Genomic DNA, 27829 nt, shown 5'->3' on the forward strand with positions numbered 1-27829 from the left:
TTGAAGGAAGGAAGTGAAGAAGAGTACTGAAATTCAGTTCTTGAGATGTCAACATTTAACTTAATTGAAATGTATAGACATAGTACAGAATAACTGGAAGTTCAGCATTTTTATTTATCTTTACCATAAATGAATACTGTTTTCTAAAATGTCTTGTTCTGTCATTTAGAATATTGAGCAAAATAGCTCCCTTTATTATCTAAAAATTAAAAATAAAACTGATGGCTGTGGAAGAACAGTATCCTACTAAAAAGTTCAACTGAGTTATCCTTAGCAAATATCAGAAACTTCTAAGTGCCTGGTTTAACCTCTGGTTAGCAGTATTTTGGTCTTTAAACTGTATTTGTGTTCTTTAGTCACATCTCATGATATATTAATATGTACATATGTATTTTACTAATATTCTTGAAAACAAAGAATCCAAAATTATGCAAGTGGTCCCTTTACCTGCTTCTGTTGCTTTTAACTGTATTGCTTTCAAATAATGATTCTATTTGTTGTTTTTCAAAATTTCTATCATTGTTTTTAAGCAATTTTTATCATCAGATAATATGCCTTGTAGTTTTCTTCATGTTGCTTATGATTTTTAGTTTTTTGACGCAAATCTGTGTGTTTATGAATTTTATCAGATTTGGGGATGTTTTGCCTATTAGTTTCTCAAATATATTTGTCTTCCCATAACTCTGCTCTTTTAGGGATTCTAATTACACATTTTATTAGGCCTCTTGAAGTTGTTTTACAGCTCACTGAAGGTCTGTTCTTTTTTCCCCCATTTTCCCCTTGTACTTTTTGAGTTTCTTAGTGGTTAAATAAGATCATTGTATGGTCATCATTTATTTCATGATTTGTAATAGCATGCCATATTCAAAAGCAAAGAAAATATTAATTCAGAATAATGACTATCTGTGAAAGTCCTTGGTATTCATTTGAAAGTACTTATAAAATATGTGATTTTATCTAAGATTCCTAGCCAAATAAAAATAATAAAACCAGCAACCTCTGTTCCTTAAATTTGTTTGGTTATACTCCCATTTGTAGCAGGAGAGGTCTAATGTAATGCATATTAGGATTAATCCTGAGCTTGAGTTCCATATTGCCCTTTACAGATTGTATCAGTAACCTTGCTAAGACTGTTTCCTTATTTTGAAAATAATATTCTTCCTTGATATGCATGTTGTGAGGACTGAAATATATAGATGTAGCTGATAAGCAGATTGATCTGTGCCTAAATTAAAACAGAAGTTCTTGATAATAGTTTTAAAAACTAGTACTGCCTCTAGAGGCAGTACTATTATAATACAAAATATTTTCTAGAGATTGGAGTTCCTAGGTATCCTGGCCTAAGGAGAATGATGAATCCCTTTCATTGATAAAAGCAATGAAAATTGAATGTGTCACACTTTCCTTCATAATATTTTTTCCAGACCATTTACATTGCCTTTGTGTTAGTTACAATATAATCTTATGTAAAGTCCCCTAAGATATTTATTATTTCTCTTCTTAATGATTTTTGAGAATCAATGTATTTTACACAAAAATTTTTTATAGATACACCAAGTATCACTGCTAAACTAATCAGTGAACAAAAAGATGACAAGGAAAAGAAAAACCATGAAGAAAAAGAAAAAGTTAAGGCAGAAAATGGATTTCAGGATAATTACAGTGTTGTTGTTGCTTCAGGTATGATTTTTTCATATATAATCTTGACTTTGTTGGTTTCTATAAAGCGTAACGTATGTATAGGAATTTTATGTAATAAACAGTATTAATGTAAAAAGCTGGTGTAGTGATGTCTTAATATTAAATACACAATTATTGTATCAAATCAGTTACTCTTTGGCATTGGAATTATTAAACTTATTTTGTGCTTACTGTATCTCATCAGATACTGAACATGTATTAATAGTTTAGATGCTACATTTCAACTTAACAGTGTACAGAGACTTATACTCTTTAAAAAGTTCACTAAGTCTTACAGAATTTTTCTGTAGCTTTTTTTTTAATAAAAAATACAAATTGAAAAAGTATTCATGAGTTTTCACTTATGATATTGTGCTCATTCTATAAAATTAGAAAATAGAAATCTTCAAAAGAAAATTGGTTGAAAACTGAGTTTTTACTATATTAGATGCAGGAAGGGGAAAAATTGGTCAAGATAAGGGATAATCTTAGAGGATATTTTTCTTAACAAAATTCTTAGTTCAGAAGAGAAAGCTCAACCTAGATTACATTTCTTTTTAAATAGAAGACCTATATATTGGTTTAATCTGTTGTTTCTCAGAGAAAAATTAAGAACAAAAGCTTTTCTGTATATATTTGCACAACATTACTTTCCAGTAAATGGATGCTCATCTACATGTATTTCAGAGAATACAGAAATTAATGGATACTTTCTTGAAAAATAGTTACACATGCGTCCAGTTATTCATTGTGGTTGTTTAGTTGCTAAATCATGTCCAGTTATTCATGAAGTATAATAAATGATAAATAGAATCAAATACACATAGAATCAAATGACAAATAGAATCAAGAGATTAGATACTACATGAAAAGAAATATTTCTGTCTTTTGGTGTTCCTGGCGCTTTAGTAATATATTGTAGAAATACACTTTTACTTCATTAGTGTGTTGGCTATATAAAGTTTCTGTTTGTTTGTTTTAGGGTTGAAATCCCAATCTAAACGTGCTGTGTCATCTACGCCACCTCGCCCGCCATCCAGGAGAGGGAGGACAATGCCTGATAAAATAGGAAGTGCTTCCTCAGGAGCAGATGCTGCCAGCAAAATAATTACTGTCCCTGTGTTTCACCTATTCCATAAACTCTTAGCTGGTAATGTTCACAATGATAAAGCATATCAGAAATTTTAGTAATCTTACAAATGAATAAATCACGTGTCATAACCAAAATCATGTTTAATCAGATGCTGTTGATGAGATAAATAATTTGGTGAGACTTTATTCATACAGATCTCTCCAAGAGAAGTGAGAATAAAAAGCAAGTAACCTATTTAATACCCTTTTTTTTTCTTTTACTTTACGATACTGTATTGGTTTTGCCATACATTGACATGAAACCGCCACAGGTGTACATGAGTTCCCAATCCTGAACCCCTCTCCCATCTCCTTCCCCATATCATCTCTCTGGGTCATCCCAGTGCACCAGCCCCAAGCATCCTGTATCCTGTATCAAACCTAGACTGGCGATTCATTTCTTACGTGATAGTATACGTTTCAATGCCATTCTCCCAAATCATCCCACCCTCTCCCTCTCCCACAGAGTCCAAAAGTCTGTTCTATACATCTGTGTCTCTTTTGCTGTCTTGCATACAGGGTTATCATTACCATCTTTCTAAATTCCATGTATATGTGTTAGTATACTGTATTGGTGTTTTTCTTTCTGGCTTACTTCATTCCGTATAATTGGCTCGTTTCATCCACCTCATTAGAACTGATTCAAATGTGTTCTTTTTAATGGCTGAGTATTTAATACCCTTTTTAAACATTATAATGTTGCAGTTTTGCACTAGTGTCTTAAATTTTGTTATGAATGTGCTATAAAATGATCAGTAAAATTAATATTTTAGTTAATTTATAACAAGTTATATAGGACATAATGTGAGGTTAATTTTAAAGAACTAGTTCTAGCAGTGGAATCCTTAGATGTAGTCCTGATAGTTAAGCTTCCTCTCTTCCTGAATCATATTCTTTGACCAGTATACTTTCCTTTGTCAAGATAATAGCCATTTTATCTGTGTGTGTGTGCTGTATCATTATAATCAAACTGCCAACTAACTTTGGATTTTACTTCTTAGCTTTAGGCATTGTTGACTTGTAGCAGAAGTCAGTAAAGTATGCCAGGTACACTGGATGTTTCTTTTTATAAAAACATTTTCATAGGAGTACAGCTATACCCATTCTGTATACAAGGCAGCAGAAGAGATAAAGGTGTAAAGAACAGACTTCAGGGCTATATGGGAGAAGGGGAGGGTGGAATGATTTGAAAGAATAGCATTGAAACATGTATATTACCATATGTAAAATCAATGACCAGTATAAGTTTGATGCATGAAGCAGGGCACTCAGAGCTGGTGCTCTGGGACAACCCAAAGGGATGGGATGGGGAGGGAGGTGGAGGCAGGGTTCAGGACGGGGGCACTCATGTGCACCCGTGGATGATTCATGTCAGTGTATGGCAAAAACCGCCACAACATTGTAAAGAAATTATATCCTCCAGTTGAAATGAATTAATTTAAAAATACCTTTGCATAGGAGTACAGCGGTGCCCGTTCATGTGTGTATTGCCCTTAGCTGTTTTCATGCTGCAGTAGAGGTAGTAGTTGCAGCAGAGACCATAGGACCTCTGTAGCTTAAAATAGTTATCATGTAGCCTTTTTGGAAAAGATTTGCCAACTCCAGATTTGTGGAAAATGTTTTTCTCCCTGTTCATCATTGCTCAGAAGATCTTAGTGGGATTTGGTTAGTAACTAATTAACACTTTGTATCAGTTCAGTTCAGTCCCTTAGTGGTGTCTGACTCTTTGTGACCCCATGGACTGCAGCATGCCAGGCCTCCCTGTCCATTACTTTGTATAGACATTATTGATTATACTTGTCAAAAACAGATTTGAGTTTTGTAAACTTTCTGTTGGCTGTTTTTCTATTGTTTTGAAATTGGTGTCAGAATCAGACTCTTAACCTGTAATTTAGTAAAAGCATCAAGTGATTGAATAAATTGAATCAAGTAAACGTCTCCCTTTTGGATTCCAGTTTTAACTTAGTTATGTCATTTTTAGGCCAGCCGTTGCCAGCTGAAATGACGCTTGCTCAACTTTTAACTCTGCTGTATGATCGAAAACTTCCTCAAGGTTACCGTTCAATAGATCTGACTGTTAAATTGGGATCCAGAGTTATCACAGACCCAAGTCTGTCAAAAACAGATTCTTTTAAAAGACTGCACCCAGAAAAAGGTATGTGTACAATACTTCTTTTAAGTTACAGTCTATAATCTGAGCAGGCAGGGATTTCTGTAGCTGATTACTTAATGTACATTTTATTACATCAGCCTGAAAGATACATTTTTTTCTTTATGACTGAGTTATTTGTGAATATAGAAAATTGCCATTATTTCTGTTGGAAATTAATGTTAATTCCTTTTGTAGCATCACTTTATTTTTTATGGGCCCATATGCTTTAATTTTTTTCCCCCTTTGGCTACACCATTCAGTTTGTTGAATCTTAGTTCCCCGACCGTAGATTGAACTCGGGCCCTCAGCAGTGAAAGCATGGAGTCCTAACCATTGGACTGCCAGGGACTTCCTAATTTTTAAAAAATATTATTTCTGAATGAGCCATGTTAATTGTTTATAATTTTATAATCAAAGTGTGGGCCTCATTTAGAATTTCCAATTTACTGATAATTTATACTGAGTGATATTTTGTGCTTATAAACATTTTTTCTCTCAAAAGTGGGATCATACAGTTTCTTACCTTTTTATATATTCAATGAAATGTTTCTAAATGTGCATTTTTACTTCCTATTTTTATATGGATGTAACAATTTGTCTGTTTCACTGTTGTTGAAGCATTCTGATTCTAGTACTTCACTACTATAAATGCTATTTAAGCAATGATTTTCATAGTGTGAGGTATGGTATCTTATTTATCTTCAATTTTTCCCTTGATTCAGTATTTAATTATTAGCCCTTTGTGCTCTTTAATAGTAAATTTTAAGACATTTCCTTTGTCCCAATTTTCAGCAGGATAATTTGTCTCTTTTAATGTTCATAGGATCTGGTTGTATGTGAACATAAGCTTTTGGTTTTCCTCTGTGAATGATTCAGATTTAACCAATATGGTATAATTTTCAGTTTTCAGTAAGAAAATTTTTTGTCACTATTCAGTTTTTCCTGTTGAATACTTTTAGAGCATCACAGGCACGTAATTTAATATTTTCTGAAGTCTCTGATGTTTTACTTATTTGCCCTAAAGAATAATACTTCTCAGACTTCAATGTGCTTGCAGATCACCTACAGGACATTATAAAATTGCAGATTCCTATTCAGTAGGTCCAGAATACGACCTGAGAGTCTACATTTCAAAAGCTCTCAATATGATGCTGATCCTAACTAGACCACGTAGTGAAAAAACTATAGGGAGCAACATCAGAAGTTATTTAAATATTTTTGTAGCATCTAGCTTTAACATAACTAAATCTGAACAGCAGGATAATTATGCTCTTTTGTTGAATAGAGAGATGACAATAGCATCTGCTTTGTAAATGAAAAAGTATTATAAAAATAAATCCTCTCTTTTAGCTGTTATTTGTGATTATTCTTTTAGATCATGGAGATTTACTTGGTAGTTGTCCTGATGATGAGGCTCTCACTCCAAGTGATGAATGTATGGATGGGATATTGGATGAATCTTTACTTGAAACCTGTCCCATTCAGTCACCATTACAAGTTTTTGCAGGAATGGGTGGACTGGCTCTTATTGCAGAAAGATTACCCATGCTATATCCAGAAGTAATTCAACAGGTAAGATAAGATTCCCAATTAATTATATCATTCATGGCAAAGACCTGTTTTTTTGTTTATGTTTAACTTAACCTTTGGAAGGACCCTTTCCCTTAAAGTCTTTGAGTATTGTATAAATCTTTCAAAGCTCAGCCAATATGGAACTTTCTAAGAATTCAGTTCAGTCGCTCAGTTGTGTCCAACTCTTTGCCACACCATGGGCTACAGCACACCGGGCCTCCTGTCCATCACCAACTCCTGGAGTCTACCCAGACCTCATGTCCATTGAGTCGGTGATGCTATCCAACCATCTCATCCTCTGTCGTCCCCTTCTCCTCCTGCCCTCAATCTTTCCCAGCATCAGGGTCTTTTCAAATGAGTCAGCTCTTCCCATCAGGTGGCCAGAGTATTGGAGTTTCAGCTTCAACATCAGTCCTTCCCATGAATATTCAGGACTGATTTCCTTTAGGATGGACTGGTTGTCTGTTACTAAAGAAATGTTGTAAACCAAGCAGATTTGCCAAGGTCTTCACATTGTAGTGTTTTTATTTCTATGCTTCTTAAGATGTGATGTTAATTATAGATACTACTAGAAAATAGGGGAGTAAAATAGTAGTATATACTTCTACCCAAATACACTATGTCTATGTCTTTTTGCTTCACTTTTATTTCTTTTTAAGTGCCATTTCTATTTTGGTTGTTTTTAAAACATTAACTTCTTCCCCCGTCTGTTAATGTTACTGTCATTGAGGGGTGTACTTTAAATGTCCTTTTACTAAATGAAGGAAGTGTGTGATGCATGGAAAGCTGTAAATAGGAAGTTCTTTATTTTTGTTGATTGAGGTAGGGAAATTATTCTCTGTAATTTTATCTACTTTGTGTATGTGTGTGTATAAGTTTATGTATGTATTAGTTTCCTAGGGCTGCTGTAACAAAGTACCACAAACTGGGTGGCTTAAAACAACAGAAATTTAATTTTTCTTACAGGTCAGGAGGCTGTAAGTCTGAAATCAAGGTGTCACCAGAGCCATGCTCACGTTGAAGGCTCTAGGGGAGAATCCTTCCTTACCTCTTCTTAGTTTCTGATTATTGCTGACAGTTAAAGGCATTCATTGCCCTCTAACTACACCACTCCAGTTCTGCCTGCTTTTTTACATGGCTGTCTTCCTTTTCTGTATCTGTATCTCCCGCTCCTTATAAAAACACTGTTCATTGGATTTGAGGTCCACCCTAAGCCAGTATGACCTCATCTCTTAATTGATTACATCTGCAAAGACCCTGCTTTCAAATAAGTTCACATTCACAGGTGCTGGGGGTTAAGACTTGAGCATATCTTCGGGAGGATACAGTTCAACCCACAATAATACCTATTTAGATAAATGGTTATTACTTCTATTCAAAGAACTTACGGTATTTTTATTTTTGAATATAACCAGGATATAAGATGACTGTCACAGAAAAACATGAGTAAAATTTTATTGCTTTCTAAAAATTGTAATCATATAGCTAAAAGTTTGAAATGGAAAAAACTCCAACATGCTCAAGATTATTGTTGCTCAGTGAAAATGACTTTCCTAGTTCAGTATTCAGTATGGTTCATTACAGTGATTGGAGACCAAGTGCTGCTATAATAAATAGCTAAAAGAGTGAAAGTGATTTTAGAATTGAATATTTGTCATGGAAGAATTTTGAGGAGCATGATATAAATTGCCTTGAACAGATGATTAGTAGAAATACGGATGGTAAAGCCTTGTCCAGTGAGGGCCCAGAAGAGAGTGAGGATCATGATAGGGAGAACCTATGTATCATAGAGAATACCTTAAATTGGGTTAAGCAGATTGTTGGTATAAATATGGATGTTAAAAGTACTAGTGGTGTAGTTTAGTAGGAAATGAGGAAACTGGAGGAAAGGAGATTCCCTTTTAGTGATAGAAATCTTAGCGTATTTGTGTCCTGTATGTGGAAAGCAGGACTTGTAAGTGATGAACATGAATAGTCAGCTGAATTTCCAACCTAAGTGTGAAATTACCTGTTTTCTTCTTGGTACTAATAGTAAAATGTGAGAGGAAAGAGATAAATTGAGAGAAGATGCTAAAATTAGAGATTTGCTATCAGAAGAGCATGCTCTGGAGAGAAAGCCAAGGATGTGGCTTTCAGCGTTTGCCGGTGCCTCAGAAAAATCAAGATGCTAGTGTAGTCAGTCACGCACAGGGCTGTGTGAAGAGATCAGTCATGGATCCCCTCAGCCATCTAGCCCTGAGCCAGGAATGAAGAAAGTTGTGTGACAGTGCTAGCATAGTCAAAGAGGGAGATGTGATGATGAAAGCAGAGGTTCAAATGGAGCAGCTGAAAGCCAAGGAATATGAGTGGTCTCTAGTAGCTGGAAAACACAACGAACCGACACTCCCCGAGAGCCTCCAGAAAGAGCATTGGGTACTTAGGATCCAAAGCTTTGATTCCAGCTCCATAAGATTCTTAGATTTCTGACCTCTAAATCTTGCAGATAATACATTTATGTTGTTTTAAGTCAGTAAGTTTGTGGTGATGTGTTACAGCAAAGCATATAGGAAATGAATACAGATTTTGGTGTGTACTCTTTTTAGGATGTTTTTGTCTGGTTTTGGCATCAGGACAATACTGTCCTGTAGAATGGGTTGGAAATATCTAATATTTCATATTAAGAACTGTTAGATGGGTTTTTCAATAGATTAAACACTTAAAGATTACAAAATTAGTAGTAGAGAATCTATGTCAAAAGAAATAATCCAGACTGAAGCATAGAATGTGTAAGGAATGAAAAGAACATGACAACTATATGGACATGTAGCTAGAAGTGAAAAATTCTGATGTGTATTTATGGTCACAGAAAAAGAGTGAATTGAAACAAGGACAGAAACAATACTGAAAGGAAGAAAAATTTCCAAAACTGATAAAAAACCTCAATCTGAAATTCAAGAAGCCCCCTAAACTCCAAGTAGAATATTCATGCCTAAGAACATTAAGATAAACTACTTAAAAACAAGAGAAAAGTTTAAAACTGGCCAAAAAGCAGTAAACCCATTTCTTTCAAAACAGTAACAATAATTCTGACAACTAACCTTTCATCAGACACCTTGGGAGCCAGGGAATTACTTCTTTGAAATGTAAAAAAAAAAAGTCTGCCATCCTAGAATTTTATACCCAATGAAGAAGATTTTGGACATTTCCCTCAACCACCACTGCTCTTTCCATAAAAGGTAAATTGGTAATATAGAATAGTAGGTTTATGATGAACTCTCCTTATATATTAAGTCTGCACAGACTTATCTTTCAAAGAAAAGAAAAAAGAAAAAGCAATTGTTTAAAGGCTCTTGAGAGGGACCAAAAGTAGGCACCTGTTGGAGAGGATTTAAACATGAAGAGAATAAAACCATACTGGGTAATACTAATCTTCTGAGATGACTCCTCAGTCTCTGTGGGGTGAGATGATAGAACTCATGCAAAAGCTATAGAGGAGTTTGGTTCTTCCATTCTGGCTGGAGATTAAAAGGGGGGAAATTCAGGAAGAAGGGACCCATAGTTGGGGTACTCCAAATTCTGCACATGAAGTTTTGCACAACTGTAGCTGGCTCCTGAATACTTAGGGTTGTTGAGAGAGAACTGGAAGTCTGAACGAACTGTCCAGACATGTCAGTGTCTGTCCCGCATAAAAGAGACAGAATTTGTACTTCTATTCCTTCCAAGTTAGAGGTAAAAATCTTCAGCTTTTCTATTGAAATTTCAAATGAGTCACACATTAAAGAGTATAGATGACATCCCGGTAATCAGGGGCTCACTTAAAAAATAATGGTAAAACTACAACAGACTTTAATAAGTTTATAAAAGCTCCATGAGTTTAAGATTGACCCACCAGTAATTTAACTGTTTTCTGATACAAAGCTAAGCCATTTTCTAATATAAAACTGACCCACTAGTAATTTGACCATTTTCTAAAATAAAACTAAACTCTTAATTATAAAAGCAAGAGTTATTATAACATCTCATCAATAATGTATGATGTACAATTAAAAAATAGACAGACATGGAAAGAAAGAAGAAAATGTTACCTGTGGTTAACAATAAAATAAGTCGGTGAACAGCTGTTACTCACATTTTGCCAGTTGCCCCACTAATGTTCTGAAGAAGGAAAAGAAAAAAAGGTCACTTTCTTTGGCATGGTTTGAGGAAGATTGTGGTCATAGATTCAATTCAGGATCATATTGATATATTGCATTTTGTTGTCTCTAGTTTCCTTCAACCTGTAACAACTATGTTGTATTTGTTTTTCATGACCATGACACATGGACGAGTACAGGCTAGAAAGCTTATCTATGTATGTAGTCATATATGTGTGCATGCTCAGTTGCCTCAGTCATGTCCAGCTCCTTCCGACCCTATGGACTGTAGCCCACCAGGCTCACCTGACCATGGGATTCTCCAGGCAAGAATACTGGAGTGGTTGCCATGCCCCATGTCTCCTGTGTCTCCTGCATTGCAGGCAAATTCTTCACCCACTGAGCCACCTGGGAAGCCTGGTCTCATATATATGTGTCTATACATGTGTTTCCTAGATTTGTTTACTTATAGAGCAGGGAGTCAGACTGCCTTAGGCAGTGTGTACATACCTGTGTCCCATATCTGCTGTGTAAAGTATTATTTCCACTAAATGAAATTAGTGCCCCTTGGAAAAATTCTAAGATTCAGGCAGAGAATATATAAGATGAGCCTAGATACAGAAGTCTGCTTTAAGGGGGTTCTACTGACCAAGCCTGATTCTACTTGGTCATGAGAAAAAATGATAGTAACAGATTATTACTTGCAGAGTAATTTTAGAATTAATTAATAATTAAATTAATAAATGACTGAATTAAATTAATAAATGAATGAAGAAGAAGGAAATGTTTTTGTGTACAGTTCACTGCCAACCAATAAATGTAGAAATAATGAAAGAATTAGAAAACACCATTTGGCAGCTACCCTAATTATTATTTCTTGCAAACATTATAAAAATGCTAACTCTAATGGTCAAACTTGAGTGGGAAATAAGGTATTTACATAGTCTAGAAACCTCTGTCTACAGATACTTAACTAATTACAAAGGAGAAAATAGTAACTTTTAGAGTAGAAATACTTGGCACATACCACCATACTCATGGTATTGTGTAACTCATTTTAAAAAACATGTCCTTTTATTGATTTAAAAACTTCTTAATTTCAAATTTGAGTTTAGTTGATTAACAGTGTTTTATAGTTTCAGGTGTACACCAAAGTGATTCAGCGATATATCCTTTATTGATTTTTATATTCTTATATTTTAAAGAGATCATTTGAATTCAAGCCTTTACTTTGAATCTCATGTTGAAACATACAGATAGCCAAACAAAATTGTTTTTACTTTAGGTGAGTGCTCCAGTTGTAACATCTACCACTCAGGAAAAACCAAAGGATAGTGATCAGTTTGAATGGGTGACTATTGAACAATCAGGGGAATTAGTTTATGAAGCGCCAGAAACCATTGCGGCTGAACCTCCACCTATCAAGTCAGCAGTACAGACCATGTCTCCCATACCTGCCCATTCTTTGGCTGCTTTTGGATTATTTCTTCGGCTTCCGGGTTATGCTGAAGTGCTCCTGAAAGAGAGAAAACACGCCCAGTGCCTTCTTCGCTTGGTTTTGGGAGTGACAGATGATGGAGAAGGAAGTAAGTGTTGAATGTTACTAATAAAATTTAATGTAGGTGGGTTGTGTGAAATTAATTCAGTTGTGCTTACAAAACTGCTGCTCATCTTTGGAGGCTTTTAAAGATGAAGAAAATATTTATTTCCTGCCATAAAGTAGCTAATTGCTACAGTAATAGCAATGAGGAATGTCTATACACATATAGACTTAACAAGTTATAAAAAGCCTTGAGAGAAGTACAGTATTATGGAGACTTACAAGTGTGAGATTATTTTCTTATGAATAAAATAGCCTTATAGTTTTTAGTGGGCTCTTGAAGGAAATCATCAGTTGTAGACTGAGAATGGTTATTTCAGAAAGAAAGACTGCTTTGAGCGGTGTTGATGTGCTCATGTTATATGAGAGGGCAGATGAAATTTGCATAAAGCAGCACAGAGAACTCATTTAAAAAGCTGTTATTGATAACAGATCATGGAAAAGCTTCTTAAGACCTTCAGATTTTATTGTGAATAACAATTAAGATTTATTAAAATATGTTAAGTGATGTAGTGATGTGATGAGAATCTTTAAAGAATTTTTCTGTGAATCTGGTAACAGTATTTAGATGAAGGAGAACAGAATGAAGAAAATATAATAATAATGTATTTTATAATATAATGATATTAGAGAGAATAATAACAGAAAGCTATGATGGTTATTTCCATTGGGCTGACAGTTTTCTTAATAGAAGGAAACAAAGAAATATCATAGGGTGGTAGCCTGGCAAGTTTTTTTTCATTTGGTTTACCTCTAGTTCTTTAGGGAATGACCATTACATTTGAGAATCAGAATTTTTTTTCATGTCATTTTAAAATCACATGGTTTTGATTAGAGGTGATGTCTTTCACATACTGTTTAGAGAGTATGCAGTGTTAAGCCCTGTACAACAAAGTACATACAATCCAGTAAAATCACATGGATTTATTCATGAATCCTTTAACTTGGAAGCTACCAAGTATTGTGTATGTACTTTTTTGTGTGTGTTTTCATGTTGATGGAATTCTTCAAAAATGTTGACATAATTTTAAATGTGTTCATAACTATTACTAAATTACAGTGTCTATATACTAAATACATCCTGGTTGTTTATTTTCAGATAAAAATTATGTATACTTATTTTAATAGAAATTTCTAATTGCTTGAGCTAATTTTTTTACATAGCTAGAGTGTAAGAACCATGGTAATTGAGGAGTCTTACTATGAGACAGTCGATATAACCCTAAACTGAAAAGGAAAAGAATTGTCTTTAGGCCATTTCAAACTATTTCTAGAGAATAAACAGTAATGTCTATTACAAAGCATAATTTTGATATATCTTTTTGCAGTGGTTGTTTCATCTGCCATTCATGTAGAAGTGTTTTTTGTTTGTTTGTTTTACGTTTAACACTCTGTAGCTAGAACAGAGTAGAAAACTTTATTGCAAACAAAACAAAATTGTTTGACTCTTGCACTCATGGTTGAAACTACTTCCAGAGCAAGACTTTCATACTCTTCTAAGGAAGTTTTAATGCTGTGTTTTTAGTTCTTAGTTTTTGGTTTAAATTTTTAGATTATAATAATTTTGACAGTCTGTAACAAGTATCATATATTTCAACTTTCTTTTGGAGTTTATATATTTGATGTCTTTTTGGACACTATTATTAAATATTAAGTATTTAATTTCACGGTATTTTTTGTGGCTTTTTAATAAATATAAAATTTTATATGGTCATTAAAAATTTGTGAGCTTCTGTGTTGTTTATTATTGTGGTTTTAAATATTTTTTAATTTTGAGTTCTCTTCTTTTAATCTAGGTCATATCTTGCAATCTCCATCAGCCAATGTGCTCCCAACCCTTCCTTTCCATGTCCTTCGTAGCTTGTTTAGCACTACGCCTTTGACAACTGATGATGGTGTGCTTCTCCGGAGGATGGCTTTGGAAATTGGGGCACTCCACCTCATTCTTGTCTGTCTGTCTGCTCTGAGCCACCATGCACCACGAGTTCCAAACTCTAGCCTCAATCAGACAGAGGTAGGTTCAGTTTTAATTCTTTAGATCATAAAAAATTGTTAGATTCATGGAGTATAGGCATAGTTTTTTCTGAAGTAATTAGTATTTCAGAGGCTGAGGGGCACAGTTTGGTTTTTTTTTTGTTTTGATTTTTTTTTTTAAAACAAATAAACAAAAAGGTTATTTAAAAGAGGATAAAATGAATTGTTCTCTTCTTTTTTAGGCTCTTTCAGAAAGCCTTAAGTTAATCCATCTACTTAAACAAAAAAGATGTTATAGCTTAAAAATCTTTTCCATTTACCAGGATACACTGAATTTATATTGTGATCCCTTTTGCTTTTTGAAGGTTCTAGTCAGTACTGTAAGGTTCTAGTCAGTGTAATAAGACAAGAAAAAAAGAAAAATTGACCCTGATTGTTTTGAGATGATTTGATTGTATTTATAGAAATTCCAAAAATAAATAATGGCATAAGTGAGTTTAATGAGGATATAATTTCCAGTTTCAGTGTATAAAAATAAGTCATTTCTGTGTACCAGCAACAAACATAAAAAGAGCTTTTTAAAGATGTCCTTTAGAATAGCATCAAAAATAGGAAATATCTAGAAATAAATATGAAAAATATATGTAAGACCTCTCATCATAAAATGTATAAAACTTTGTAAACAGATACTTATTAATTAGACTTTAATAAACTGAAGTCTCTGTCCATGTTTACCTCTCATGAAGTAGAAAATACAACATTTTGTTAGTATTTCTTCCCAAATTGATTCTTTTTCTTTTTTTTTTTTCTTGCTCAGTTTGCAGCATGTGGGATCTTAGTTCCCTCACTAGAGACAGGACCCATCGCCCCTGCATTGGGAGCATGGAGTCTTAACCACTGGACCAGGGAAGTCCCACCAAATTGATTCTTAAGTTTAATGGAACTCCAGGTTTATTTTGGAGGAAATCGACAAGCTGATTGTAAAATTCATTCAGAAACTCGAAGGGTCAAGGATAGCCAGAACATTTTCAAATAAGAACAATGTATCTAGTAGTCTCATATTTTTAAACTGTTAACCTATGATATTTACAGAAGGTTAGATTGAAGCCCAGCAGACAATAGAGACATCTACATGTATAGAATTTTCTGATATTATGACAGAGGTGACTCTGGAACAAAATGGTGATAGGGTCAGTTATATTCATATGGAACAAAAACAAATCTTTAGACCCTACTGTGCTCTAAATGCAAACGTTAATTCTAACTGGATGGTGAATCTAAATGTATATAGTATGTTCAACATACAACAATGCTGTTTTACCAAAAAAAGTAAGAGATACCTTTATGATCAATCAGTCCCAGAATTTAAGAGAGTAAAAGGGCAAGCCACAGAATGGGAGGCTATATTTGTATATATCTGATAAAGGACTTATATCCAGAATATTCAAAGAGCTTCCAAAATTTCCAAAAGGAACTCAAACCAGTTTTCTGTAACAACCTAGAAGAGTGGGGTGGGGAAGGAGGTGGGAGAGAGGTTTAAGAGGGAGGGGACATATGTACACCTATGGCTGATTCATATTGATGTTTGACAGAAACCAACACAATATTGTAAAGCAATTATCCTTCAATTAAAAATAATTAAATGTAATTATTAAAAATGTTTCCCAAAGGAAAAAGCCGACAATGAGATAGAAAATACCAGATGAAAAGCTTGAATGGGTACTTCACCAGAATAGGCAAACTAAATATTCAATAAATGTGAAAGGGTGATCTATTGCTTTAGTTACCAGAGAAGTACAAGTGAAAACCTTTAATACTGAGTACACATCAATCACAGTGTGTAAGATTTCAAACTTGTCCCACCATACTTGTAATAATGTAAAGACAACAGAATTTAATACAATAAGTAATGTAAAAAACAGTAGAGTGGGCAAATAAGCTGTAGTCTATTATGTAATAGAATACTAGAAGGTAATGAAAGTAAACAGCTATAGCCAACTGCATATAATAGAACTGATGAGTTTTATAATCACAGCTAACAAGCTGGATATAAAGGAACATATGCATCATGATTCCACTTATATAATGTTAAAAATAAAAAAAATAAGTTATAGTGAGTAGAGTTTCATGTTTATGTGGTAAAGTTATAAAGAAAAGAATGGAAGTCATGAGTAGAAAGATCAGGATTATAATTAGTTTTGTAGAGGAATGAGGGTGTGAGGGAACAAGGGCAATTTCTTGCGTGCAGTGGTTTAATTCTTGACCTGAATGGTTAAGTTGTTTTCAGTTCATTAAGCTTTACATGCTTGTTTTGTTTTCTTTCTGTAAATATGTTATACTTTACATTTAGAAATGTTCTTTTAAAAAATAAAATAGCTGTTTTTTTCAATAACCCTAATTATTCTAGTGGTAACAGTTTATTTTATAAAATGTGAAAGATGGAATTATTCAGTCATAGATTCATCCAACTCTCCAGATCAATTTATGAAAGTATTGTTTGTATATAATATTCTTTCTTAAAATGTTCCTATTAAAATACTTGCAAAGTACCCTGAAATTAATACTTAAATGCAAATATTTTAATGACAATTCTTTAAAGGAGGATTCTTATTACAGAATTAATTTTATAGTCAACAGTAATCATAATAAAAATTGACCTTTACTGAGTTTGAGGTTATATTAATAAACCAGTGATTCTCAGTCTTTTTTTTTTAATTTCTCTACAATATTCACGTTTTTAATATGTCCTCTATCCCCAAAAGAAATTTTTCTGCACATCATATTCTAAACAAAAAAGAAATTGAGAAGAACTCCTTCTAGAAATAGCAGCAGACTTTCTTGCTGTGATTGAAAACATGATAACCATTACAGAGTCCTCCTAGAAGATCTGGCTCCTGTCTCTGTAGTCCTTTCTCTGCTTTCTCTGTTTAATTTTGAGTCATTGACTCTTTAGGCCCTTAGATGCTTTACTCAATCTATTCCTGATAGATTATTTTAAATACTGATAAAAATTTCTTGTATTTATTCTTAAATATAAGCATTTGCCCCCCATTTTTCCCTCCCCCTAACCTTGATAACTACCACTTTGCATTCTGCTCTAAGTACTCTGGATATTTCATAAAAATGGAATCATACAATATGTTACCTTTGTAACATTGTCTGTCTGCTTTGAATTAGCATATTTTTGAGACTCATCCTTGTAGCATGAATCAGTACTTAGTTATTTGTTATGGCTGAATAATATTCCATTGTATATATATGCCATAGTTTGTTTATCCATATAACCATTGATGGGCTTTGGGGCTGACTTTTTGACTGTTGTGAATGGTCTTACTATGAACATTAGTGTAATATATTTGAATATCAGTTTGCGCTTTTTTTCCCCCTTTGGATATATATACCTAGGAGTGGAATTGCTGGGTCTTATTGTAATTCTTTGCTTAGTTTTTTAAGGAATTGCCAAACTATTTTCCATAGCAGCTAAACTATTTAAATTTCTACTGGTAATTTGAGGATTAATAAAAGCAAATAGTAATAATTCTTTTCTTTTTGTTATAAGCCACAGGTATCAAGCTCTCATAACCCTACATCAACAGAAGAACAGCAGCTCTATTGGGCCAAAGGGACTGGGTTTGGAACAGGTTCTACAGCTTCTGGATGGGATGTGGAGCAAGCCTTAACCAAGCAGAGGCTGGAAGAGGAGCATGTTACCTGTCTCCTGCAGGTATGTTTGTAAAGTTGATATTCTCAATGATAATAGTTCATCTTTTTTTGTGTGTCTGTGTTGATTTTTAAGTTTTATTGGCCTTATCCTCAGCTACTGAGGGTGAAAAATAAAAGTTCATTTTTTTATGAACTTTTATGAACTTTTTCATGAATTTCAGTTCATTTATTTTAATGAAAAATAAAGTTCATTTTTAAAATGAAAAAACATTCTCCCTGCCCTCAGTACATTTAATATACCAGATAAAGATTGCTCTTTAGTGCTTGCAACTCTAAATTCTTCTCTCTTTGCCGCTTCACTGAGAGGAAAGTGACAAAGGTGAAGTTGTCCAATAACAGGAATGTACCATATCTGCTTTCTTCTTGTCAACTTCTCATCTAAACTACTATATCTGTACTCTCTTTTTTAAAAAAAATCTATTTATACCTTTGTTTCTCACTTTGTGTTGCATTTTCTAGAATTGGGGAAGATGAACTAGTTTATAAAGTTTTTAATGCAGAAATGAGAAAAGTAGGTTTGTAAAGATTAGCTTTTGTTCCTGTATCAACTACTTGACTAAACTTAGGGTTTTGTTTTTTATTTTTCTGAGCACTAGTTAAGTCTTTGAGCATTATTTTTGCAGTTCTAGAATAAGCTTATTCTCATACAGACTTCTAAGATTCCATCACCCTCAACTATAAATTAAACCTACTCAGTAAAATAAATAAATCAGAGAAGGAAATGGCAACCCACTCCAGTACTCTTGCCTGGAAAATCCATGGACGGAGGAGCCTGGTAGGCTACTGTCCATGGGGTCGCGAAGAGTTGGATACGGCTTCACTTTCACTTTCACTTTTCACTTTCATGCATTGGAGAAGGAAATGGCAACCTACTCCAGCGTTCTTGCAAGTTGCAACTAAGCTTTTAAGTTCATGTTCTTAGGTGGATTGCTTCTATATGTCTGATCATAGCATTGTACATCACCATGAGAAACATATCCTCTTTTGAAAATGTAAAGGAAAAAAAGTCTCATTTTTAATACCTGTATTATGAAGCATTGATTGAGTTAAAAATATATACTCTTCATATTCAGATTGAACATCTAACATAAAATATGGAATTTTAAATTTGTGAAGCTAAAACTCAGTTTTAAATCCAAGTATTTTTATTTTTAGGTTCTTGCAAGTTATATAAATCCTGCAAGTGGTGCTGTAAATGGAGAAGCTCAGTCATCTCACGAGAGCAGAGGACAGAACAGTAATGCCCTTCCTTCTGTACTTCTAGAGCTTCTCAGCCAGTCCTGCCTCATCCCTGCCATGTCATCTTATCTACGAAATGATTCAGGTAAATCACATTGTAACTGGTCCTTTACAGTATCTGAGTGGATGAGGACTTTTGTTTACTTATTTTATCATTGTCACTTTAAATAATAAGGTGCATTTTTTTCTTTTAATAATCTGTAACTGAAAATGATAGGGTAAAGGTTAACAGCTTCGTGACAATACTGTGATCCAAACATGGTTAACTGAAATTCTGTGTGTTTTTAATGTTTTTCTTAAACATTAGAATTGCAGACCATAGTTTTTTGAAGAAAGGCAGACAGATAAACTATACAAGTTTGTAGATACTTGACAGTGAGTATTAGTTTTTACAAGTTCAATTATGAAAGTACCTTAGGTAGATACTTTGCAGTATTCAACTGATGATCAACTGAAATTGCTTTTTTATTTCTTTGGTTGTGGAATTATCTTCCAGAAATGTATCCTTTTCTTAAGTAGAATAGAAAGTTTATGTTTTATGTAGACTCTCAGTGACATATAGGTATTGCCAAGAAAAATAAGCAGTTGGCATCTCCTCATTTTAACCAAAATGTATGTTTATTCACTTTTTTAAACTATCTGCTCTTCTTCTTGTATTTGCTTTTATTCATATTCTTAGTCATGAAAATAGACACACATTCAGTTAGATTATTAAGGAAGAATAGGTAAGGAAAGCAATGGGAATGAATCTTAAAGTCTGTTTTGATGCTTGGTAGCAGTTTAAATGCAATTAGATGGATGGAAAACGTACTTATATTTGAGAAGGAATTACTGCCGCTATTCTTCACCTTCAAAAAATTATTGTGCTTCCGAACACACTATTTCTGGGACTTCCCTGGCAGTCCAGTGGTTAAACCCTGCACATCCCAATGCAAAGAGTGTGAGTTCGATCCCTGGTAGGGGAACTAAGATCCTACAAAGCTCCTGGTGCAGCAAAAATTAAAAAAAAAACAAAAAACACACACCATTTCTCAGCCTACCTCAACTTCTTATAAAAATGTTGGTGTTATATTGAATTGGTGTTTTTAGATTGATCTGTTTGATACATTAGATTTGTCTCTTGAAAAAATAGATATCAAATGTAGAATATATTTTTTGATAAAGTAAAACATTTGGCACTGAAAACACTAAAGTACTTCAGATTGGTGCCAAAATTTAATAGTAAATCATTTAGGAAAACTGAACAGAGTAAGATAAGGTTTCTCTTTGTCTCCTTCCACATTGTTAAAATATTAATCCTTTCACTTTCAAACTGTATGACCTCAGAAATTTTTAATTTTGTCTTGTTCTGAGATTCAGTCTTTGTGTAACACTGGGCTTTAATCTTTATGGTTTAGAGTCAAAAGAGAAATCTGGTATTACTTTTATTGTTTAAAATAATCTATTCAAGTAGGTGCAGTTTCTGGTAAGTGTGTATTTTAATAAATAAGCTTTGATTCTGGTAAATATATGGAATTATAGTGAATTAAATACTCTGTCTTGTAACTATTTTAGAAATTTAATGTTTGACTTTCCTTTGTGATTATTTTCCCAGAGTAAAGAAATTTAGATATATGCTTGAATCTGGTACTGTGTCCAGTGGTATAATTTTAATTGATAGATTTATACTTGAATGTGGTTGCAAAAATAATTTTGAAATTAGATTTTAAGATAAATATAAAATAATGAACTAAGTTAAGTATGTCATCAGACAATTGTCAGAACACCTCTTAAATTATGTTTTTAGTAATCAAAGAAAATTTTTTGGAGTTGGGATATATTCTGATCCATTAGTTCAGTTCCGTTGCTCAGTCCTGTCCGACTCTTTGCAACTCCACGGACTGCAGCACACCAGGCTTCCTTGTCCATCACCAACTCCCAGAGCTTACTCAAACTCATATCCATCGAGTCAGTGATGCCATACACCCATCTAATCCTCTGTCGTCCCCTTCTCCTCCCACCTTCCTGCCTTTCCCAGCATCAAGGTCTTTTCCAGTGAGTCAGTTCTTTGCATCAGGTGGCCAAAGGATTGGAGGTGCAGCTTCAGCATTGATTTCCTTTAGGATGGACTGGTTGGTTCTCCTTGCAGTCCAAGGGACTCTCAAGAGTCTTCTCCAAACCACAGTTCAAAAGCATCACTTCTTCGGCACTCAGCTTTCTTTATAGTCCAAATCTCACATCGATACATGACTACTGGAAAAACCATAGCTTTGACTAGACGGACCTTTGTTGGCAAAGTAAAATCTCTGCTTTTTAATATTCTGTCTAGGTTGATCATACGTTTTCTTCAAGGAGCAAGCGTCTTTTAATTTCATGGCTGTAGTCACCATCTACAGTGATTTTGGCGCCCTCCGAAAATACAGTCTGTCACTGTTTCCATTGTTGCCCCATGTATTTGCCATGAAGTGATTGGACTGGATGCCATGATCTTAGTTTTCTGAATGTTGAGTTTTAAGCCAACTTTTTCACTGTCCTCTTTCACTTTCATCAAGAGGCTCTTTAGTTCTTCACTTTCTGCCATAAGGGTGGTGTCATCTGCATATCTGAGGTTATTGATATTTCTCCCGGCAATCTTGATTCCAGCTTTTGCTTCATCCAGCCCAGCATTTTGCATGATGTACTCTGCATATAAGTTCATTAAGCAGGGTGACAGTATGCAGCCTTTACGTACTCCTGTCCTGATTTGGAACCAGTCTGTTGTTCCACATCCAGTTCTAACTGTTGCTTCTTGACCTGCATACAGATTTCTCAGGAGGCAGGTCAGATGGTCTGGTATTCCCATCTCTATAAAAATTTTCCACAGTTTGTTGTGGTCCACGCAATCAAATGCTTTGGCGTAGTCAATAAAGCAGAAGTAGATGTTTTTCTGGAACTCTCTTGCTTTTTTGATGATCCAGTGGATGCTGGCAATTTGATCTCTGGTTCCTCTGCCTTTTGTAAATCCAGCTTGAATATCTGGAAGTTCTTGGTTCCTGTATTATTGAATCCTGGCTTGGAGAATTTTGAGCATTACTTTGCTAGCCTATGAGATGAGTGCAGTTGTTCGGTAGTTTGAACATTCTGATCCATAGTTTTGACAAGCAAGGTATATTATTTAAGTATGCCCATTTATAATATTCTAAATAAGAATTATTTATTTCAGGGAAATATAGCTTCACTGCTTGTGTAAATTACCAATTTTGGTTAAAATATTAATTTTTAAAGTGACATTTTAGTATTTGAACAAATAAACTTCTTGGAAGTTAGTAAAATTTTTATTTTATAAGATTAGTCTAAAGTCCATTTTCCAATTTTGTCATTGGTCTGTAGAATATTATTTTTGACCATTTGGAGATTTGGGATAAGGAAGAGTATCCAATATAGAATCTTTTTTTGTCTTTCATGATATGATGACATTTTATAGACTATTTTATAGCGTATCCAGGAAGTTGTTTTTTAAGTGTGAGAGCAGTGCTAATAATTTTGTGTAAGGCATTATATTCAAGAAATGGCTTGCTTATGTTGCTATCATATAGTATACAAAAACACAAACCTAATGTAATAGGCTCTTTCGAGAGCCACACTGAACTATGGTTAGCCCTTGGAGATTGCTTCCAGGACCCTCCACGAAACCCAAAACCTTTCTGCTTTATTCTGTGAATGTTTGATGTATTCTTATCAACCTTATCAGTTCACTCTGGCAGGTGACATACCACTTTTCAAATGATCTAAGATTTTTATTTTCTCTTCAAAACATAGCACCTTATGTTCCCTCTTAGCCTTTGAGATGTTGCTTTGACTACTTAATTGCTTTTAAGGAGTCCCCTTTCCCCTCCACCAAAGAAACAAAAGGGTGCTCAAAACACAGGAAGTGAATGAAGGAGAGGCTAACAATGCCCAGTACCAACCTTGTGCTGGTCAACTATATGTAACAGATTTAGTAACTTTTTAAAGTCGAATTTGTGCAGATTGTACCTTCAAAGAACTTAATTCAAAAAGCTGAATCTATAAAATAGTTGTTAGAAAAATTATAAAACAGTAAATTTGAAGCCACAGCTTAGTAGGTAACTGAAACAAAAAGTGATTTATATCTTTGTATTAGACTCTTTTATCTTTAGTATCGTTTTTTAAAAGAATGATAAAAGCCTCCAAACAGAGAAAGTGGTTATTTTTATGAGATTTTTTTTACTAGATAGGAAGATCCTCATATGAAATATGTGTTCATTTTAGTTTCTCCTCCCCATATTCTGACTTCCTTTTGTTGTAGACATGTTATTTTGAAAATTGCTTGTAAACTGTGATACACAAGGACCATTTTTCCTCTAGCTGCTGTTCACATATGCATGCTTTTGAGTAAGCTGTCAGTTACCCCACTGGCCACTAGATGGCGGTCTCGTTTCATTGCCAGAAATTGAGCTCAGTTCAGTTCAGTTCAGTCGCTCAGTCCTGTGTGTCTGTGACCCCATGGACTGCAGCACGCCAGGCTTCCCTGTCCATCATCAACTCCGGAGCTTACTCAAACTCATGTCCATTGAGTCGGTGATGCCATCCAACCGTTTCATCCTCTGTCATCCCCTTCTCCCGCCTTCAGTCATTCCCAGCATCAGGGTCTTTTTCAAATGAGTCAGTTCTTTGCATCAGGTGGCTAAAGGATTGGAGTTTCAGCTTCACCATCAGTCCATCCAGTGAATATTTAGGACTGATTTCCTTTAGGATGGACTGGTTAGATCTCCTTGCAATTCAAGGGACTCTCAAGAGTCTTCTCCAACACCACAGTTCAAAAGCATCAGTTCTTCAGCGCTCTGCTTACTTTATAGTCCAACTCACATCCTTACATGACTACTGGAAAACCAAAGCTTTGACTAGACAGACCTTTGTTGACAGAGTAATGTCTCTGCTTTTTAATATGCTGTCTAGGTTGATCATAGGTTTTCTTCCAAGGAACAAGTGTCTTTTAATTTCATGGCTGCAGTCACCATGTGCAGTGATTTTGGAGCCCCCCGAAAATAAAGTCTGTCACTGTTTCCATTGTTTCTCCACCTGTGTGCCGTGAAGTGATGGGACCAGATGCCATGATCTTTGTTTTCTGAATGTTGAGCTTTAAGCCAACTTTTTCACTCTCCTCTTTCACTTCCATCAAGAAGCTCTTTCTGCCATAAGAGTGGTGCCATCTGCATATCTGAGGTTATTGATATTTCTCCCTGTGATCCTGATTCCAGCTTGTGCTTCATTCAGTCCAGCGTTTCTCATAATGTATTTTGCGTATAAGTTAAATACTTTACAGTGTGTGAAAATGAGAAATAGCAGGTGAAATGTTAGAGTCCCTCACCCTCATCTTTCTCATTCCCATTTTGGAAAATGAGATGTTCCTGTTTTTAGAAAACAACACCACTGATCACATTAACTCACTTGCCACTAATATAGTAGAACATAGTAGAATATAGTAGAACATTCCAGGAATGTTATCAAGTGTTACAAAATCTTTGCCTTTTTCGTGCTTGTTTCTTAATGTCATAATAGGAAGGGGCAAATGAAATCAAGAGAAATGTATTCAGTTGCCCAAGTTTAAGTGTTTAGCCATAATATGGCCATTATTACTAAACTCACATATTTTCAAATTTTTAAAATGTTGTAAATAGATTTTATCAGTATGGAACAGAAAAATGAGTAGACCTGACATATTAGAGGAAGGTCAGAATGAGAAGAGGCACAGACCTTTTTAAATTGGGAGGATTATAAAGTATCTGCTAATTTGGCTGGTTGTTTGGCTGAGGCATGGTATGTGCCAGTTTTAAAATTTCATCATTTTCACTTTATTGGTTTGGTAGTTCTGTAACTAGGTGTAATGGGACAAAACCCATTACAGAAGACTTTGTTATACCATCTGATTTTCCTCACACTGGATTAAAAGTTACTGTATCTTATCTTAGGTTATTTCCTCTAAAATTCAGTATTTAAATTAGTTCTATGAGAGAATAAGTTAATTTTGTTGCTATGCAAATGTGTTAAATATGACCACATTCTTTAAATCCAAAAATTATTACTAAGTTTGTTGTATTTTTTTAGTCCAGCTATTTTGTGACCCCATGGACTGCAGCCTGCCAGATTCCTGTGTCCATGGGATTTCCCAGGCAAGAATACTAAAAAATTACATAGGAATAAATCTACAGTTGAAACTGTAACTATTTTTAAGATATGCATGCTAGTTATGTTACTTGTAGGGATATTGATTGCACGTAGTTATGGAGATCCAACCAGTCCATTCTGAAGGAGATCAACCCTGGGATTTCTTTAGAAGGAATGATGCTAAAGCTGAAACTCCGGTACTTTGGCCACCTCATGAAGAGTTGACTCATTGGAAAAGACTTTGATGCTGGGAGGGATTGGGGGCAGGAGAAGAAGCAGACGACAGAGGATGAGATGGCTGGATGGCATCACTGACTCGATGGACGTGAGTCTGACTGAACTCCGGGAGTTGGTGATGGACAGGGAGGCCTGGCGTGTTGCAATTCATGGGGTCCAGTTGCACAAAGAGTCGGACATGACTGAGCAACTGAACTGAACTGAACTCGTGGATTGTTTTAGTATTCAGTCACTTGAAAGGGTTTTTATATTACAGAAAAATAATTTAAGGATAACTTAATTAAATATTTGAATAATTTATTTTTTAATTCTCACATTAGTTTTTGTGTCTACTCAGATGAACATTCCATAAACAAATGTTACGTTCTTAGATTGTTTTGAGGTTTTTATGCTTTAGGTGAGCCTCTCATTTTGTATTTCTGAAGTTGATCAGAGAAATAATACCAGCATATGCTGAAAAACATCAGAAAAAAACAAGTTGTTCTTTTAGGTAGTTAGTATTTATTTTCTGTGTGATCTTACTGCTTACCTACTAATGGATTAATATAAAGCATTTCTTTTGAGATTTTCAATGTAAATCCAAAGGAAGACAGTGATGTTGAAATGTTCAGCATTTATTGATGCTGAATAAAACTTTATTTTCCTATGTATTTTGCTATATATTTTTCCCATGTAGAAAAAAATTTCCCTTTCCTGTATTAGGTAGATTATTAGAAACTTAAAGTGAACATAAATGTAAAAGCAATTTGGATGAAAATGATATTCAATATGTGGTTTTAGGAAAATGTCTGCTGCGTCACTGGTTTGTGTCAGTTACTGTGTCTTGTGTATTTTCTGATCCAGAAATAAATCTTTATTGTCCATATAGTCACTGCTGTGCCTGGGTGCTGCCCTACGGGCCAGACACTTGCTGTGGAATGTTATAATTTTCTGGAAATATTCTTTTAAAGGTTATCCTTAAAAACGGTTTTTTTAAGCTGTCTTCTGTCTTGAATGTAACCCATGAAAGAGGCTTGTCAGAGTGTGATAAAGATACACACAAAAACAATTACCAAGAGGTTAAGTGCTATTGCGTGGGGGACCTCGGTTTGATCCCCAGGTCAGGAAGATACCCTGGAGTAGGGAATGGCAACCCATTCAGTGTTCTTGCCTGGAGAATACCATGGATAGAGGAGCCTGTCAGGCTATAGTCCGTGTGTCCCAAAGAGTCGGACCCAACTGAGTGACTTTGACTTTCTAAGTACTTTCCCAATAATCCTAACATGGTCAAGACAGATTCTTCTTTTTCTCTTCCTCTTCTTGTTTCTTTACATCTTTTGTTCTAATGATGACAGGAGTACCTGTTTTCTCAGAAAATCTCTTGGTGTAGAGGGAAACAAAAATTGTGAAACAAATCCCCAAGAAAGATATCTTTGAATAGTGAAATAGGAGTATCTTCCTATAGTGAAATAGGAAATAAATTTCTTATACTTGTGTTTGTTGCATAATTTTTCAGTCTGTGCTTCTCTTTTACTCAGTTGAAGGTGGCGGAAAATGATAGAAAATAAATGCATTTTAGTCGAACTTCAAAGAATGTTTTATCATTTTAACAGTTGGATAGAATAATAGAAAATATAATAAAAAGGTACATGTTAGGTCCCACCATTTATGTGTTCTGGCTCTATATTTAGTAGCTATAAATATATTTTTTAAGTCTTCTATGTATATTTAATGGGATATGCATACCTAATTGATATATTTAACATGACTAGCAGTTTATGTCTAAAATGTATAATCACCACATATTTCAGCCTAAAATACTGAAGTTACTGAATGTCTGAGTTATTTTTTAAAGTATAGTTGATGTATAATATATAAATTACAGGTGTACAAAAGAGTGATTCACAAGTTTTAAAGGTTATAGTCCATTTATAGTTACTGTAACATTTGCTATAAATATCTGAATTTAAAAAATAATCAAAAGAGAAGTGTTCGTTGTCCTCCATTGCATCAGGAATGAAGTATTCTCAGATATCCTACTTTAGTCCCCAAAGTGATGAATAACTTCTGTTTACCCTCAGAGATAAAGAAGTGAACAAAAAAGCTGACAAACTTCCTGATTGAAGGTGTCAAATGTTTTCAGTTCTCTGGAAGGAGTGGGTCTTTTCTATTAGTTGCCGCCGCTGCTGCTAAGTCACTCTCAGTCGTGTCCGACTCTATGTGACCCCATAGACAGCAGCCCACCAGGCTCCCCCGTCCCTGGGATTCTCCAGACAAGAACACTGG

General features: G+C 34.5%; 1 protein-coding gene across 1 annotated transcript in view; it reads left to right on the top strand.

The window, feature by feature from the left end:
• BIRC6 (baculoviral IAP repeat containing 6) overlaps window positions 1-27829 on the top strand; it is a 209564-nt gene that overhangs the window by 133782 nt on the left and 47953 nt on the right. Inside the window, exons 58-65 of the mRNA XM_052649517.1 lie at window positions 1549-1680; window positions 2663-2830; window positions 4793-4966; window positions 6339-6535; window positions 11933-12233; window positions 14044-14261; window positions 17781-17945; window positions 19100-19268. Coding sequence (XP_052505477.1) covers window positions 1549-1680; window positions 2663-2830; window positions 4793-4966; window positions 6339-6535; window positions 11933-12233; window positions 14044-14261; window positions 17781-17945; window positions 19100-19268 — 1524 coding nt within the window. The remainder of the gene's footprint in view (window positions 1-1548; window positions 1681-2662; window positions 2831-4792; window positions 4967-6338; window positions 6536-11932; window positions 12234-14043; window positions 14262-17780; window positions 17946-19099; window positions 19269-27829) is intronic.

The sequence above is a fragment of the Budorcas taxicolor genome, chromosome 11 (genome assembly GCF_023091745.1).
Source record: "Budorcas taxicolor isolate Tak-1 chromosome 11, Takin1.1, whole genome shotgun sequence".
Lineage (NCBI taxonomy): Eukaryota > Metazoa > Chordata > Mammalia > Artiodactyla > Bovidae > Budorcas > Budorcas taxicolor.